We start from the raw sequence: 16,559 nt of genomic DNA, 5'->3' as shown, positions 1-16,559 counted from the left end.
ATCAGTCTAATTGTTTCCAGTACAGGAAGAATTTAGAAACTCCAGTTGTTATCTCTATGCCAAAAAGCTAGTAAGCTCTCCCACTAACTTAGTTGTGGAAACGGCTGTTATCTGACTTTTATTATCTGAACTGTAATTGAACTGTTTACTTTTCCTCTGCTCGAGGAGAGTTCATTACTTCACAGACTGCTCTGAAAGACTCATTTTGAATGCTGAGTGTTGTGTAATCTGCACATTATTATAGGATAATGTAATCTGCGAAAAAACACTATATAACTGAAAATAAAAATATGAGAATATTTTCTTTGCTGCTAATCTTCTAGTAATTATTCATAGTACACAACCAATTCATTATATCATATATATTTTTTTCGCTTCAGTGTCTCTCTTTAACAGAAAGCATAAGAAGTTCCATTTGCAGTTTGCCAGAAGCCATGTGGGGGACACAGCAACTATGTTGAAGAAGGTGCTCTGGTCAGATGAGACCAAAATTGAACTTTTTGGACAAAATGCAACACTCTACGCTCTGTGTGGCGGAAAATGAACACTGCACATCACTCTGAACACACCACCCCCACTGTCAAATATGGTGGTGGCAGCATCATGCTCGGGGGATGCATCTCTTCAGCAGGGACAGGGAAGCTGGTCAGAGTTGATGGGAAGATGGATGGAGCCAAATACAGAGCAAACTTGGAAGAAAACCTCTTGGAATCTGCGAAAGACTTGAGACTGGGGTGGAGGTTCACCTTCCAGCAGGACAACGACCCTAAACATAAAGCCAGGGCAACAATGGAATGGTTTAAAACAAAACATATATACAGTGGTTTGCAAAAGTATTCGGCCCCCTTGAAGTTTTCCACATTTTGTCATATTACTGCCACAAACATGAATCAATTGTATTGGAATTCAACATGAAAGACCAACACAAAGTGGTGTACACATGAGAAGTGCAACAAAAATCATACATGAGTCCACATTTTTTTTACTAATAAATAACTGCTAAGTGGTGTGTGCATAATTATTCGGCACCCTTTGATCAGAGTGCATTCAGTTGCCTATAGACAGTGCCTGATGAGTGCTATTGACTAAATAGAGTGCACCTGTGTGTAATTTAATGTCAGTACAAATACAGCTGCTCTTTGAGGGCCTCAGAGGTTGTCTAAGAGAATATTGGGAGCAACGAGACCGTAAAGTCCAAAGAACACACCAGACTGGTCAGGGATCAAGTAATTGACAAATTTAAAGGAGGCTTAGGCTACAAAAAGATTTCCTATGCCTTGAACATCCCACGGAGCACTGTTCAAGCGACCATTCAGAAATGGAAGGAGTATGGCACAACTGTGAACCTCCCAAGACAAGGCCATCCACCTAAACTCACAGGCCGAACAAGGACTGCGCTGATCAGAAATGCAGTCAAGAGGCCCATGGTGACTCTGGACGAGCTGCAGAGATCTACAGCTCAGGTGGTGGAATCTGTCCATAGGACAACTATTAGTCATGCACTGTACAAAGTTGGCCTTTATGGAAGAGTGGCAAGAAGAAAGGCATTGTTAACAGAAAGCATAAGAAGTCCCATTTGCATTTTGCCACAAGCCATGTGGGGGACACAGCAACCATGTGGAAGAAGTTGCTCTGGTCAGATGAGACCAAAATGGTATTTTTTGGACAAAATGAAAAACGCTCTCTGTGGAGGAAAACTAACACTGCACGTCACTCTGAACACACCATCCCCGCTGTCAAATATGGTGGTGGCAGCATCGTGCTGGGGGTGTGCATCTCTTCAGCAGGGACAGGGAAGCTGGTCAGAGTTGATGGGAAGATGTATGGAGCCAATTACAGGACAAATTTGTAAGAAAACCTCTTGGAGACTGCAAAAGACTTGAGACTGGGGTGGAGGTTCACCTTCCAGCAGGACAATGACCCGAAACATAAAGCCAGGGCAACTATGGAATGGTTTAAAACAAAACATATATATGTGTTAGAAAGGGCCAGTCAAAGTCCAGATCTAAATCCAATCGACAATCTGTGGCAAGATCTGAAAACTGGTGTTCACAAACGCTGTCCATTTAATCTGACTGAGCTGGAGCTGTTTTGCAAAGAAGAATGGGCAAGGATTTCAGTCTCTAGATGTGCAAAGCTGGTAGAGACATACCCTAAAAGACTGGCAGCTGTAATTGCAAAAAAATGGTGGTTCTACAAAGTATTGACTCAGGTGACCGAATAATTAAGTACACCCCACTTAGTTATTTATTTGTAAAAAATGTTTGTAATCATGTATGATTTTCAGTCCACTTTTTCTCACGTGTACCCATACAAAAACTTTGGCTACAAAAAAAGCCCAGGGCCGTGTTAATTACTATTCCCCCTCCAGGCCGCCATGGATAGTGGCGAATGAAATATTTCGGCTTCCAGCACTTGTAGGCTATATCAAAACTCGGGCGGCCTTTTCTACACCTTGTAGCCCATATTTCAAGAAATACTATTTATGTCTACCACTTTGTATTGGTCTTTCACGTGGAATTCTAATACAATGGATTCATGTTTGTGGCAGTAATATGATATAATGTGGAAGACTTCAAGGGGGCAGAATACTTTTGCAAGCCACTGGATATAATTCGGAACCCAGGAGGAGTCAGGACCAACATTACATCCTCCTTGTACCTGCCAGTTGTCCAAAATAGTCATGGAGCTGTCCTGCCTCCTCCCTGAAAGCGAGGATGCGTTGCCTTTGCTCCTCAATTTGGCCCTCCATCTCCTGCCTTTGTTGCAGCAGTTGGTGGCGGAAAGCTGCCTCTTGCTGCCGAAGTCGCTCCTCAAAGTCCGCCTGCTGCTGCTGAAGAGTCGTTTGTTGTTCTGACTTCCACTGTTCTAATTGTTGAACAGTGGAAGTCAGAACCACCACTTCCTGCTGCAGGGTTGAGACTTGGCCGGCCAGAATCTCGAAATGAGAAGAAGCTGTAAAGAAAAAGATGGAGAAAAATAAAATATTACACTACGCATGAACAAAAACTGATAATAAAAGAATAAACAGTAGAGTGTGGTACCGTATCAGCCATCAGTAAAAGCAAGGCATTATGAAACCCAGTGATAGCATTGATTGGTTAGGCTAGATTCGAGAAAAGTAAACAGTGATTTTTCACATTATAATACTTTCGTTGTACTTTTTCATGACAAACACATTGAAAACACAACTTATACATTGACATTCACTGTATTCATGGGTGGCTTCTAAAGGAAAAAATGAGATGTACACAAGATTCAAAATGTACACATTTCATGAAATCTGTACAACCTGGTTTAAACTAGGACTCTTGTTAAGAACCTCTCATGCTTGTACAATGGGTTTATCAATGCGCAAAATGATTGATTTATTTAAATTTTTTACTTCATTGTTTGTGTCATATGCTTTGTAAGATGGTGTTTACTGGCACTATTCTTTTTTTTCCCCATGCATACGTTGGTTTGAAATGCCACAATTCTCTTTAGCTTAGAATTAATGGTGCATGTGATGTGATGTGACTAGCCCAGTTTCAATTTGAACTTGGAATTTACAATGGCTAGCCAGTCACCAGAGTGTACGTTACGTTTCATTCAGGGCAATGTTGATCTTATCAACTCAGCTTGGATAGCAGGAAAAGTGTTCTCTGACTGAGTAACATTTAAGTCATGTATAATTACATTTATCTTTGCAGAAAAATTGTTAAACTTTATGTCAGTGTACAGAAAGTGTGTTTTTCATTGTTAGTCAGGAACCACTCCGATGAATGCTTTTTATAAGCCGAAAAGTCACTGTTTACTCATGTCTAAGTTTGCCAATGAATGATCTCATCCAGAATCAAAATACATACTCATTGTTTTTCAAAAAGTATGACTAATGAAATATGACTGCCAAAATTAGTGTATCGCAAAATCACAATCCAAAAAAGACACATAAATGTTGAAGAAATTGTTGTGGCTAGTGGATAAGGAATACCTTTAAACTACCATTACACACGTGCATACTGCCATAGTACTGAAGCTTGTCAACATTTCTTAAATTGATATGTTGGCCCAGTATGTACAATTTATTTATGGCCACTTAGGGATAAAGTTTCATTTCAAGTTGTGAAATTAAACCATGGGCTTCCCGGCTTACATAATATTTAGGGATGATACACTAGTTTCACTATGGATGGACATAATCACTGGCTGGATGAGGTATTGTAATCTGGAAGCAGGGTGATGTGGTGGTGGGTCAGTGCTCTTACTTTTCTACGATTCCAATCCATTCAACTTCGGGCTGGAGTTCTTCAAGGACAACTATCTTGAAATAAGTAGGCAGTAAACATCTGACAGAACCGACGGCTTTTGGCACAATCCATCACCGTCATGGGGTGATTCTCATGGATTTCTTTGTTTTCAAAAGCATTTCATGAACAGCAGTTGAACTGCAAAAATGGCAAGATAACAGCCGGTCTCCCTACTCGTCACTTGCACACTATGTTGTCAGTTATATTTGTAAACTGTTGTTCAGTAAATGCTGTTGAAAACAAATAAAGCCTTGGGAATCACCCCTAAAAACAGGTAGACTGGCCCAAAACCTGTCATCTGTAACATGTTAACTGCCGAGTTTTTTCTAGATAGTGTTCCTTTAATTTCTTCCTTCTGTCTGTATTGTTTTCCTCCTATAACTCATTCTTCTAGACTACCATACGATACATGCACTACAACGTCCGCAAATCAATACACTGCATCAAATACCATGTAAAAGGTTTAATAATGTAACGCACAAGCAAAATATAATTTTGCATTAAGTAAGGTGTTACATATTTATTGAATGTTTTCTAGATGCAACGTTATACACATCGATAAGACTTTCTCAAAAGCAAAATTTGATGTGGTAAATTATGAGAAACTTTGTACACTGTTTGATAAAAGTAGTTGAATAGAGGGCAATACAGACATAGGACTTTGGTATGATGTACATTGTGTGCACGTACAGTCTTTGTCAGATAACTGACAACACAATATACTCTGTGCATCGAAGAGGAAGATGTTGGCACTATATACATAATGAAAATTAGCAATAACGATAAAAACACTTCTCAAAGAACCTCTACTATATCATTGTAACTATCAAATTTACTACATCGCATGTTAGTTCCCTGGGCCTTGTAGTGGCAATCAATATTTGTAATAAATATTGACTTTTAACAACAAACAGTGTACAGAAAACAAACTGGTCAGTGGTCACTGGCCAGCAGATGATTTGAAAGTGGAATTTTTTTAACATTAAACACTCGGTACAACTTTTATTTCCCCCTCCACACACAAAAAAAGAGTTAAGTTAGTACTGTTATAAATATGTGGATACATTCCGTCTTGTGTGTACTTCTTTGTACAACAGTACATTTTACTTACACACAGTTGTGCCACTTTGACCAGATTCTGGCCTGCTGGAAGACTTCTGTCGTCTTCCGCGCCTGCGCCTGCGAAGTCGCACAGAGATAGATGCTACGATAAAAAGAAAACATGGCATCATGCAACTTTTTTTTTTTTTTCTTGGAGAGAAAAAAAAAAAAACATAGTTCTGTGCAAAATTAAATTATGTACTAATCTCCTTCCTTACAGACGTACCACTTTCATTTGATTAATGTTAAAACTTTGTTATAAAATACTTACATGCCACAGACAGGCTCCGGCCACGGGCACGCCTTTGCCCACGGCGCTGCCGACTTCTTGATCTGTGGCTGGTGCTGGGTCCAGCCTCCTCATCATTATCTTCAGGGGAGGGGACAGCAGCAGGATCCAATCCCTGTCTGGAAGAGGGAGGAGCAGAGGCACGACGGGACCGCCTGCGGCGCTGAGACCCATCCACTAAAAAAAAATGTGAGATTGTTTTAAAAATACAGATAGAAGAAGATATTACCTAAGGTTAAACAGTGCATTGCATAACAATAAGAGTATAAAGCCACTGATACATTGGAAAATCGTGAGGATTAACAAGGTTGAAAAAAAATTACACATCCCGCTACATATATGAAAAAAAACATTTGTTACTTACACTCAAGGTCAGACTTTATTTTCGCCACCGCACGTGGGGTCTTGGACTTAAAGTCAGACCACATTGTCTGAATTTTTTTAACCGACCACGTGCGGTGGTAAGTAGTCTGAAGGACTTGCAGCAGCCGGTCCATCACCTCCCTCTTCGCCGCCCTCTTCGCAGTGTCATACCCCCCCCGTAACATAGTCTGCAACATAAAAAAAAATAAAAAATTAATGATCAACAAAAAAAAAACCTTTACAATACATACATCTCTTGCTATGGTACTAACAACACTGCTGAAAGTAAATTAAATGTTGAATTGACTTATTATCAGTATTATCAACTGTGTGAACAATACAAGGAGATTATCTGTAAGTGAATTTTAAATCAAAGTTATGAGAGCCTAAAAGAACGATGTTGAGTTGACTTGAGTGTGTGTGGGGCGTAGTTGTGTAGTCTGAACATTAAGCCCTTCCATTGCAAATCTTCGGGGTACTACAGGGAGTGCAGAATTATTAGGCAAATGAGTATTCTGACCACATCATCCTTAGACCTCTTTACCACGAACTGTTGAGCTGTGTGCTCAGCAAGCAGTTACCAGGCAGCAGTGAGCAGTTGCCAGGCAGCAGCCAGCAGGGAGCACTTACCAAGCGTCAGCGAGCGGTTGTGAGAGTTTGAAAGGCATTTCACTGCCTATCAACAGTTCGTGGAAAAGAGGCCTCATGCATGTTGTCTTACTCCAAACTGTATAGGTTCAAAAGCCTACTACCAATTAAGCATATTAGGTGATGTGCATCTCTGTCTGTAATTAGAAGGGGTGTGGTGTAATGACATCAAAACCCTGTATCAGGTGTGCATAATTATTAGGTAACTGCCTTTCCTTTGTCAAAATCGGTCAAAAGAAGTACTTGACAGGCTCAGAAATGTCCAAAATCGATGAGATATTTTGCTGAGGGATGCAGCACTCGTACAATTACAAAGCTTCTGAAGCGTGATCATCGAACAATCAAGCGTTTCATTCAAAATAGTCAACAGGGTCGCAAGAAGCGCCTGGAAAAATAAAGGCTGGGCCAAGAAATATATCAAGACTCATTGTCCTAAGGTTTTATAGACTGATGAAATCAGAGTGAGTCTTCTTCATGGGCCACAGGGACAGATGGATGGGCCCGTGGCTGGATTGGTAAAGGCCAGAGAGATCCAGTCCGACTCAGATGCCAGCAGAGTGGAGGTGGAGTACTGGTTTGGGCTGGTATTTATCACTGGAGAGAGATGTTATATTGGTTTCACAGGTAAAATTAAATAATTGAAATGGGTATATATTTGTTTTTGTTAAGTTGCCTAATAATTGTGCACAGTAAAAGTCATCTGCACACACAGATTGATATCCCCCTAAAATCGCAAAAATTAAAAACAGAATAAAAACTACTTCCAAAAATATTCAGCTTTGATATTAATGAGTTTTTGGGTTCATGGATTAATACAGTAAGGAGAAATATAAAAAAAATTACTTTAATGATGAAGGTTTTCTCCTTCTTTCTTAGTCGCCGAGTGTTGGACGACCTGCTCCTCCCACCGTCAGCGGCTTCAGCTGCAGACGCCCTGCTCCTCCCATCATCAGCGGCGTCTTCAGCAGCAGCAGCAGACGCCCTGCTCCTCCCTCCATCAACGGCTTCAGCAGCAGCAGCCATCTAGAAGTCAATGAAAAATAACATTGCAAAATATAATATGTTTTTGCACATACGAAAACATTTTTCTGATCAAAACATGTTTAATTGCTATGAGTTTTCTGTTTAGAGACAAAGACAGCAACATAGCATTATATAATATAGTCTGTACAATGACTATTGTATAAATGCTTATCTATAGAGATGTCCCGAACGGTTCGCCGGCGAACGGTTCAAGCCGAACTTCCGGGTGTTCGGCATTGCGGCGAAACGCGAACTATCCAGGAAGTTCGATTCACCCTATAATGCTCCATTACGGTCAACTTTGACCCTCTACATCACAGTCAGCAGGCCCAAACTAGCCAATCAGAATACGCTATCCCCTGGAGACAATGCCCCCCTAATAAAAAGCAGGCAGCGGCGGCCATTACGCTGTCTCGTGTGCCTGCTTTAGTGAGTGTAGGGCGAGCTGCTGCAGACTGTCTCTCATAGGAAAATATTAGTTATGCTCCTTGCTTGTTAAGTTGCTCCTGGCTAATTGATGTCGCTATAACAGCCCCCCACAACAGTTCTTTTGCAAACTAATCCTCTTTTTTTTTTATGTTGATTTGAATTCAACTGTATATATTACTGCACTTGTGTTACTGCTGGCTGCCAAAGCTGTTGCAATTTATACTGCCTGCTGCCACCACTATTAGGCCCACCACACACATCCCAGTGACTATTAGCAGTAACAACCTTATCAGTGCACTTGTCTACCGCTGACAGCCGCTGCAAATCATACTGGCTGCCACTGCCAGGCCAACCACATCCAGTTACTAACTGTATCAGTAGTGTAATACCCATTATTACTGCACTTGTGTTGATGCGACAGCCGTTGCAATTCATACTGCATACACAAACAGCTGTTTGCAGTGTGTTATACAGTGAGTTTGGTGTGTCAGTGTGAAGCAGTACACTAATTAATTATACTACCTGATTGATGTATACACATGCAATATGTTTTAAAACACTTTAGGCCTGTCATTTAGCACTCAAGGTGATTTCTGCCCTTACAAAGCTGCTTTGCGTCAATTCCAGATTTTTCCCGGGGACTTTTGGCATGTATCCCGCTCCTCCACCTGGGGTTGTAGGTGTTAGACCCTTTAAAAGATGTTTAGCATCACTTTTATGGCCATAGTAATGTTTTTTACATTTTGCAATTCGCCTCCCCATTGAAGTGTATTGTGGTTTGTGGAGGTTTGCGCTAATCGAACCTTACGTGGAAGTTCGCGGACCGAAAATCGGCGGTTCGCGACATCTCTACTTAAATAGTTACAAATCACTACTACGGAAGTGGATATCTATTATCTACTACTTTCATATGCTTCTACAGTGCTAGAAATTACGGACGTGGCTAGGGATCTGTAATGAATAAGAAAATTACCGTTGTGGCGGAATACAGCACTGCCGCTGCTTTCTCCTCTGGGAACGCGGAGGGAGAGTTGGTGTCATCTGGAGCTGGCGACGTGCGGTGTTCTGCCTTGTCCACACTGCATAGGAGGACTCGGCATACACGCACGCGCAATCAACGCAGCTGTCTTCTTTATGCGTTGAGAAGGAATATCAGCTGACAAGACGGTCAGCTGACTTCGGGACATGCCTGTCTGATAACGGAGATTGGCTGGGAGATCATGGTCGGGGATTGTAAATATACTCTGACATATAAGGCCGCCGCTCACAGTTGCCAATTGTCTACTGTTGCGAATGCACACATAGCACTCAGACCTAGTAGTCAGATCATAGTGCAGTGGAGTAAAAATGGGAGAAAAAACGGCCTATCTGCACATAGCTTAGCTAGTATTGTTTGTTATTTTATGATCTACTCAGATCCTAGTGCACCACTGAACCCGGGAGGAAACCGGCCTATCTGCACATACAAAAATAGCACTGCACTTTGTGGGAAGATCAGCGAACAATCTTACTGCATTTTGTAGGCACATGTTTCAACCAATCGGACTGCACTTGTGCGCACGTTACGACCAATCTGACTGCACTTTGTGGGAACATCAAGGATCAATCTTACTGCTATTTGGGCACATGTTTTTCAACCAATCTGAATGCACTTGTGGGCACAGGTTTCAATCAATCTGACTGCATTTTTTTGGACACATCTGCAAACAATCTGAGTGCACTTGTGGGCAAATCTGCTGCCAATCTGGTTGTACTCTGTGGGGGTTGTTGTGTCGGTCTGCCGGCCCTCCTCCACCATGGGCTCTGGAAAAATAAAAAAGGCCCAACATGCCCAGCTTGCCCGCGAAGGGAACTTCATGCCGTGAAAGTGCATGCCACAAATCGCCATCAAATGCAACATGATTGCATTTTAACCACAATTTCGCGTGCAATTTTAACCAGGACACTGCCAAATTAACCATGACACTGCCAGGGTAGTTTAAGATTCGAAAAGGTGCGAAATCGCACGCAAAATCGCGGGGGAAAACTAATGCAAGAAAACGCATGCGTTTTTCCTATTAAATACATTAGCGGCGTTTCGCACGGATTCCAGAAGCACGCAAAATCTGCAATACCGTCGTGCAGATTTGGCCCGCCGCCAAATCAAGCACGCACGACGCACGCGTGCAAACAGCCCCAGCCACTTCAATACACTAAGCAAATCTGCATGTCGACGTCGCATGCGAATTCGCTATGGTGGAAACAGGGCCATATACAAATGATGTACAGGTCAGGGAGGGTCAAAAACAAAAATGGTAACATTTCTCTAACTAAAACAAAATGGACTAATTGCATTCATCACATCATAAACATATATGTAAAAGTATACTACTCACTTACCACAATAACAGTTTGCAGTGCAGACAGTCTCTCTCAGGTCACTCTCACTGGGCCACTCCAAACACTGCATGGGCTGGAAGTAAAGAATGACGAACTTCCGCAACGGTACCTCCGCCCCCAGCGCACGTGGGCGGAATTCCGGAATTTTTTTACGGAAGTACGCTGTTAACACATTTGAGACTATATACAACAATTTTATTGACTTTACACTCTTAAAACAATCTCCATATCATCATAAAAGGCAGAAGAAACCAAAAACAATCAGTAAATGTGGAAAAAAAACGGATTGAGTTACGCTTACGTAAATTACGGAAGTCCGCATAATATACATTTCTGAAGTCCGTATACCGTCGGAATTCCACGGAATTCCGCGGAACAGCTCCGTATACCGCCGGAATGACCCGGTAGCGGAATTCCGGATCGACGGAACACGGAATTACCACGGAATCGGAATTCAGCAATTCCGACCATGCCTGTCAACCACCATAGGGACAGGACAATGGCAAACAGGCAAGACAAGACAGAACAGGCAATACAGATAATACAACCTGACTGGGCTAGAAGAGGAGCCTAAAGCAACCCCCAGGAATTAACTATACTAGATAGCAATGGCTGACACTCCAGCAGTGTCCATCAGGAACTGAGCATGGAAGGGAAATGACCAGCAAAGCATTGTGGGAAAGACATAGTACTTATAGTACACGCCTCTAATGAATGTGGCCAGGCAATTTGCATGGAAGGGAAATGACCAGCAAAGCATTGTGGGAAAGACATAGTACTTATAGTACACGCCTCCAATGAATGTGGCCAGGCAATTTGCATGACAACGTATGCAAATTCCTCTGCAAGCACAAGCTGCAAAACTGACAGAAACTCTTCTTTCCAGAGTCCTGCAGCATGCAAACTTACACAATGGTCAAAGGGCTGCCTGTCTGCACAGGCAGCTGAGCAAATCATCACAGTACCCCCCCCTCCAGGGTCGAATTCCAGACGACCCCCAAAACTGCTATTAGCAACAGACTCAAACTGAAGACTCATGAAGGTCGGGGCAGCCCGACAAAGTCCAATTCCAGAGTCAGTCCACCCGAAACCGACCTCATCGGAAACAGAAGCCACCGAAACATGCCCATCAGTACTACCAGTCTCAGTATAACACCCATCAGGACTGTGAACGCCAGAGAAGAAGCCATCGACACCCTCCAGACAATACCCACCACCTTCCACGGAGCGTCTGAAAATACCAAACCTGCCACAATACCTGTTCGAAGTGTCCCTTACAACACAAAAGCCACCGTTGATCTTATCCAGTGTACCAAGCAAAATTTCTCCCGGAATCTCCCAGAACCTTTTGAAGCTCCACAGAGATCCCAAGAGGGCAGAACAATCACCAGGCTCACATGGAGAATTACCAAGAACCTGACAATTCCGGATTCAGAATTACTAGGACACCCATCAAGATCAAGACTTTCAGGGACCACTTCTGGGCATGCAAGCAGGCAGGCCATATCAGAGCATGTCTCCATTGAGGAAGCATCTGAGTACGCTGGTAACCGAGACACACTTGGGCTTTCTGGGTCACAGAGCACACTGAGGTACACCAGCACAGGAGAACCCTCAGGACATGTCGGGGAACTGCCAACCTCAGAGTCCAGCACGACAAGACCAAAACCAGTACCGGACAGAGAATCATCATGAGTGGAGGTCACAGGCACTGGACTTCCAAAAGAAGACTTGGATACAAATTCAGAAATTTCTGTGACAATAATATCATCTTTGACTACATATGAGTGAAGCTCCATCAGAGCTGAAAAGGTAGCCAGCAAGGCAGCAATGCCTACGGAAGAGGGTAACCCCTCAGAAGAACTTGGGGGGCAGGAGACATCTCCTACAAGTTCTGCACCCTTTGGGAGGAACTCGGAGACCTCCAGAACATCCAACAAGACCTCAGGAGCATCATTTTTCAAGTTTTCTAAAAAGGATTCTGAACTATCCATGTTACAGGGCAAAACTGGAACTTTATTTTGTGGACAGGGCAGATGTCCCAGGAATGGTTCCACCATAACCTGAGACTGGATCTCATCATCATGAGGGGAATGTACAGGTATATTTACTGGAACACACACTGACTCCCTAACTTCATTCTCACTGTACCCAGAATTCTGTGTGGCAGTCAAACTAGCTTGTAACTCCAAAACTGCAGAAAAACAAGTAAAAATAGCAGTAATACCTAGACGAGCCTCTAGGGGCAGGGCAGGAGATATTGTACAAGGCAATGTTGACTCATCCAGAGTACAGGGTGGAGAGTCAAAACTTCCCTCAGAGCAAGAAAGGGACTCACAAATGTCAGTGTGATTGGACATCATATTGTTATTCATGGTACAGGGCAGGTTCAGAGAAAGCGTCTCTGAATAAGGCAAAGAGGGTTCAGCATCAGATTCGCAAAACCGAAGCGCTGTCTCACCCTTAGATTCGGCTAACAATGTCGAATCCGAGGAATCAGAACGCAAAACCTGCAAATCAAAATTCACTTTAGGTTGTGAAACTGACGCTTCTATAGCGCAAACCTCCGCGATCTGCGGAGCAGACTGCAAGGCATCTAGGACCGAAACGCTGGAGCAACTGTCCCCAGGCAACGGGCCCTTACAGGTGTGAACAGGGTGAGACAGAGACTCATCTGCAGAAGAAATAGTGACATCAACAGGACAAGCTTTATTAGGCATATTAATTTTACTTTTGACGCTGCACAGTCGAGAAACTTTCCCCATAGCAGGGTCACAGACGGAAGATCTCAAAGATCTGTTTCTAAATGACAAAGGATCCCACACATCCTTGAGGAAACCGGCAGACTCATGCCGATCACAATCTGCAGGAACATCCGAGAAACAGGCATCAGATCGCACAAATTCAAACTGCACACTGTCAGGAGCGAATCCTTCAGGATTCGCACAGGAATCAACCACAGCGGCACACTCATTCATTTCAGATTGCACAAAGTCAAGACTCACATGCTTTACCCCAGAAAGGCAGGAACAATCATCCGACAACGATGTCTCTTTATTGGAATCGATTGGTTGGTGTGTGTGCAACTCATCCAAAATCGTTTGCCATACATAGATCACCAGATCCACAGCATCCTTGTCACATTCATCGGAATCAATCAGAAGGTACATAGAGTCAAGACAAGCATTCAAGACATCTTCGCTTTTTGCGATGTAAAAATCGCAAAAGGCTTTCCAATCAAAATCGAATTCCTCCAGCAAGGCCCCCAACATCCCAGGAAGCAAATGGGGGTTCAAACAGGCCAGTATCCAAATAATCTCCATAGGGGTGGAGTTCAGGAACAAGAACAGATTTTTTAACTGCTTTAATGTAGTGTGCGATCCTACCTATAGCAGGATCCACATAAGCTTTGGATTGGGGCAGAAAACCTGGAAACTGATCAGCAGATGCATTATAAACATCATTATCATACTGCATGGTTTTGCCCATTTCAGACTTGACAGAAATAACCTCTCTATCTGTGGTTGCCATGGGCAACGGATCTTTCCGCTGGGAAGCCTTCCTAGATCTTTTACGTTTAGACTTAGAGGCTTTGGATGGCTGCTTTATGGATGAAAGAGTAGATGGAACAGCTGATTGAGCTGCTGACAACAACTCATTAAGGGGGTATGGTAATTGAGGTAATCTCAGCCAATTGTGAATTAAAAAGGCCAAGAATTCCAGGGGTCTTTGACTCAGGGTGGTATGATCTAACACATCATAACCCCACATTGACATTTCGCCCCCCAACAGAATGTAGACCATTTGGGGGGCCCAGGTAGACACTGGGGTGCATTGGAATTCAGGGTTCGCTAACAGTTTCGTACACTCAGACAAAAATTCGTCTGCTGATTCAGGTTCAAGTTTTTTAAATCTCTTAAAGGTACAAGAGCCATATTCGACAAAATCGTACAAATCGGAAATTCCGTCTACACTGGGGTTTTGGGTTAGGCTGGTCATTCTGTCACGATTGTGGAACTTTCCCCGTGATCAGCGCACAACGCGTGCGCTGACACGGCGGAGATCCTCCACAAGCGTATAATTTGCAGGAACCCAGCAAAAGGTGCTATGCACCTGTAGAGGGAAATTCCTGTCGGCAGATGGCGCTGGGGAGTGCAGAGGAACCAATCCTCTGTACCTCCACAAGTGCCAGACAGGAATTGTACGAAGCGCAGAACGCAATCGCAAGAGAGGCGATTGCGAATGAGATTGAGCAAAAGGGATAGGTTGTATGTGTGTGCGCCAATCCAGTCGCCACTCCGCGACCGCGCACACACAACAGCAGATACGAAATAGGAACGCGATCGCGAGAGGTGCGATCGCGAGACGTGACACAAGGCAGAACAGAATAGAATACGAGGGTAGCAAAGGCACAGCAAATACAATAAGGAGATACGGAAAATAACAACCGCTAGCTAACCGCAAACACCGCACTCATTCGCAACAGTGCACGCGGTTATGCGCGATCTCCACGTGATAAGCACAATAGAGACAAGCACGCCTAACTAACCATAAACAGACAAACATGAAACAGAGGACGCGAGCGCTTGCTTAACGGTTACCTCACCGAGCCTGTAGCAAGCGCAGCGGACAAGACAGACACACGAAAAACAAGAACTAGGCAGGAAGGATCCACCGCTCTTCCGCCAGAGCAAGTGTGATCCAAGCAGGAACACAGATCAGAAAGATCCACAGCCGCTAACGCTAGCGGCTAGTGCGATCTCAGCAAGACAGAACGATTCGCTATCAACCGCCGTTGGTGACAGCGCAATCGCGACCGACAAGACAGAACAGAAGGATCCCCAGCGCTCGCACAAAGTAGCTAGCGCGATCCCAGGAAACAGAACAGAAGGATCCCCAGCGCTAGCACAAAGTAGCTAGCGCGATCCCAGGAAACAGAACAGAAGAGATAGCTGGCAGCAACCGCTGCACCAGCTATACTCCAAGAACATAGATCAGAACCATTTCCTGTCAACCACCATAGGGACAGGACAATGGCAAACAGGCAAGACAAGACAGAACAGGCAATACAGATAATACAACCTGACTGGGCTAGAAGGGGAGCCTAAAGCAACCCCCAGGAATTAACTATACTAGATAGCAATGGCTGACACTCCAGCAGTGTCCATCAGGAACTGAGCATGGAAGGGAAATGACCAGCAAAGCATTGTGGGAAAGACATAGTACTTATAGTACACGCCTCCAATGAATGTGGCCAGGCAATTTGCATGACAACGTATGCAAATTCCTCTGCAAGCACAAGCTGCAAAACTGACAGAAACTCTTCTTTCCAGAGTCCTGCAGCATGCAAACTTACACAATGGTCAAAGGGCTGCCTGTCTGCACAGGCAGCTGAGCAAATCATCACAATATAACTGAAAATGAAAATATGAGAATATTTACTTTGCTACTAATGTTCTAGTAATTATGCGTACTAATGATTAATATAAAATAATAAAAGCGCTCGCTACACATGTGACAAAACAACTGTCCGTATGTTTTATCTGATTAATTTAACAGTCAGTAGATTCTGCACTGACAAGCGTCAAGTGCTGCAATTAAGTCTCTGGGTTATTGCCAGCGATATGTAGATAATAATGGTGTAATTGCGCTTTTGACTTTAACAGATTATGCATCCACCTCTCCCCCCCTTCATGGACTCACCTGACCAGGCACGGACCAATCTCGCATTTGCCAAGGAGGAGTGGCAGTGAGCTCGTAAGGTGACGGGGGGCCATACACCCCGAAGGCACAGACTGGTCTTAATGAGACCTCAGCATCTTGTGAGTGAGTCCATGAAGGGGGGGAGAGGTGGATGCATAATCTGTTAAAGTCAAGAGCGCAATTACACCATTATTAATTATCCGTACTACACAACCAATTAATTATATCATAATTTGTATTTTTCGCTTCAGTCTCAGTTTTTTAAAACCACCACCAGCAAGTAAGAAAATACTCAAAATAATTTTGACAGGTTTTTTTATCAGTTGTAACATGCT

General features: G+C 43.4%; 1 protein-coding gene across 1 annotated transcript; it reads right to left on the bottom strand.

Moving 5' to 3' along the window:
- Positions 1–2,586: 2,586 nt before the first annotated feature.
- LOC137528532 (protein SON-like) lies at positions 2,587–10,742 on the bottom strand. The gene is made up of 6 exons (XM_068249858.1): positions 10,522–10,742; positions 7,534–7,713; positions 6,044–6,230; positions 5,662–5,856; positions 5,401–5,493; positions 2,587–2,955 (listed from the first exon to the last, which is right to left on the bottom strand). The coding sequence occupies exons 2-6, from the start codon at positions 7,711–7,713 to the stop codon at positions 2,645–2,647; spliced, it is 966 nt and encodes a 321-aa protein (XP_068105959.1). The 5' UTR covers positions 10,522–10,742; the 3' UTR covers positions 2,587–2,644.
- Positions 10,743–16,559: the final 5,817 nt, after the last annotated feature.

Source organism: Hyperolius riggenbachi, chromosome 8 (genome assembly GCF_040937935.1).
Source record: "Hyperolius riggenbachi isolate aHypRig1 chromosome 8, aHypRig1.pri, whole genome shotgun sequence".
In the NCBI taxonomy this organism is placed as follows: Eukaryota; Metazoa; Chordata; class Amphibia; order Anura; family Hyperoliidae; genus Hyperolius; species Hyperolius riggenbachi.
Note: the sequence above shows the minus strand (reverse complement) of the source record. Positions and strands in the feature narration are given on the sequence as shown.

Bases quoted from the DNA above. Each gene is read 5' to 3' on its own strand.
- LOC137528532 (XM_068249858.1), bottom strand. From the start codon at position 7,713: ATGGCTGCTGCTGCTGAAGCCGTTGATGGAGGGAGGAGCAGGGCGTCT. The intron at 5,857-6,043 runs GTAAGTAACAAA...ATTTTTTTTTAG, and splicing joins AATAAAGTCTGACCTTGAGT to TGGATGGGTCTCAGCGCCGC. The intron at 2,956-5,400 runs GTAAGTAAAATG...TTTTCTTTACAG, and splicing joins TCAAAGTGGCACAACTGTGT to CTTCTTCTCATTTCGAGATT.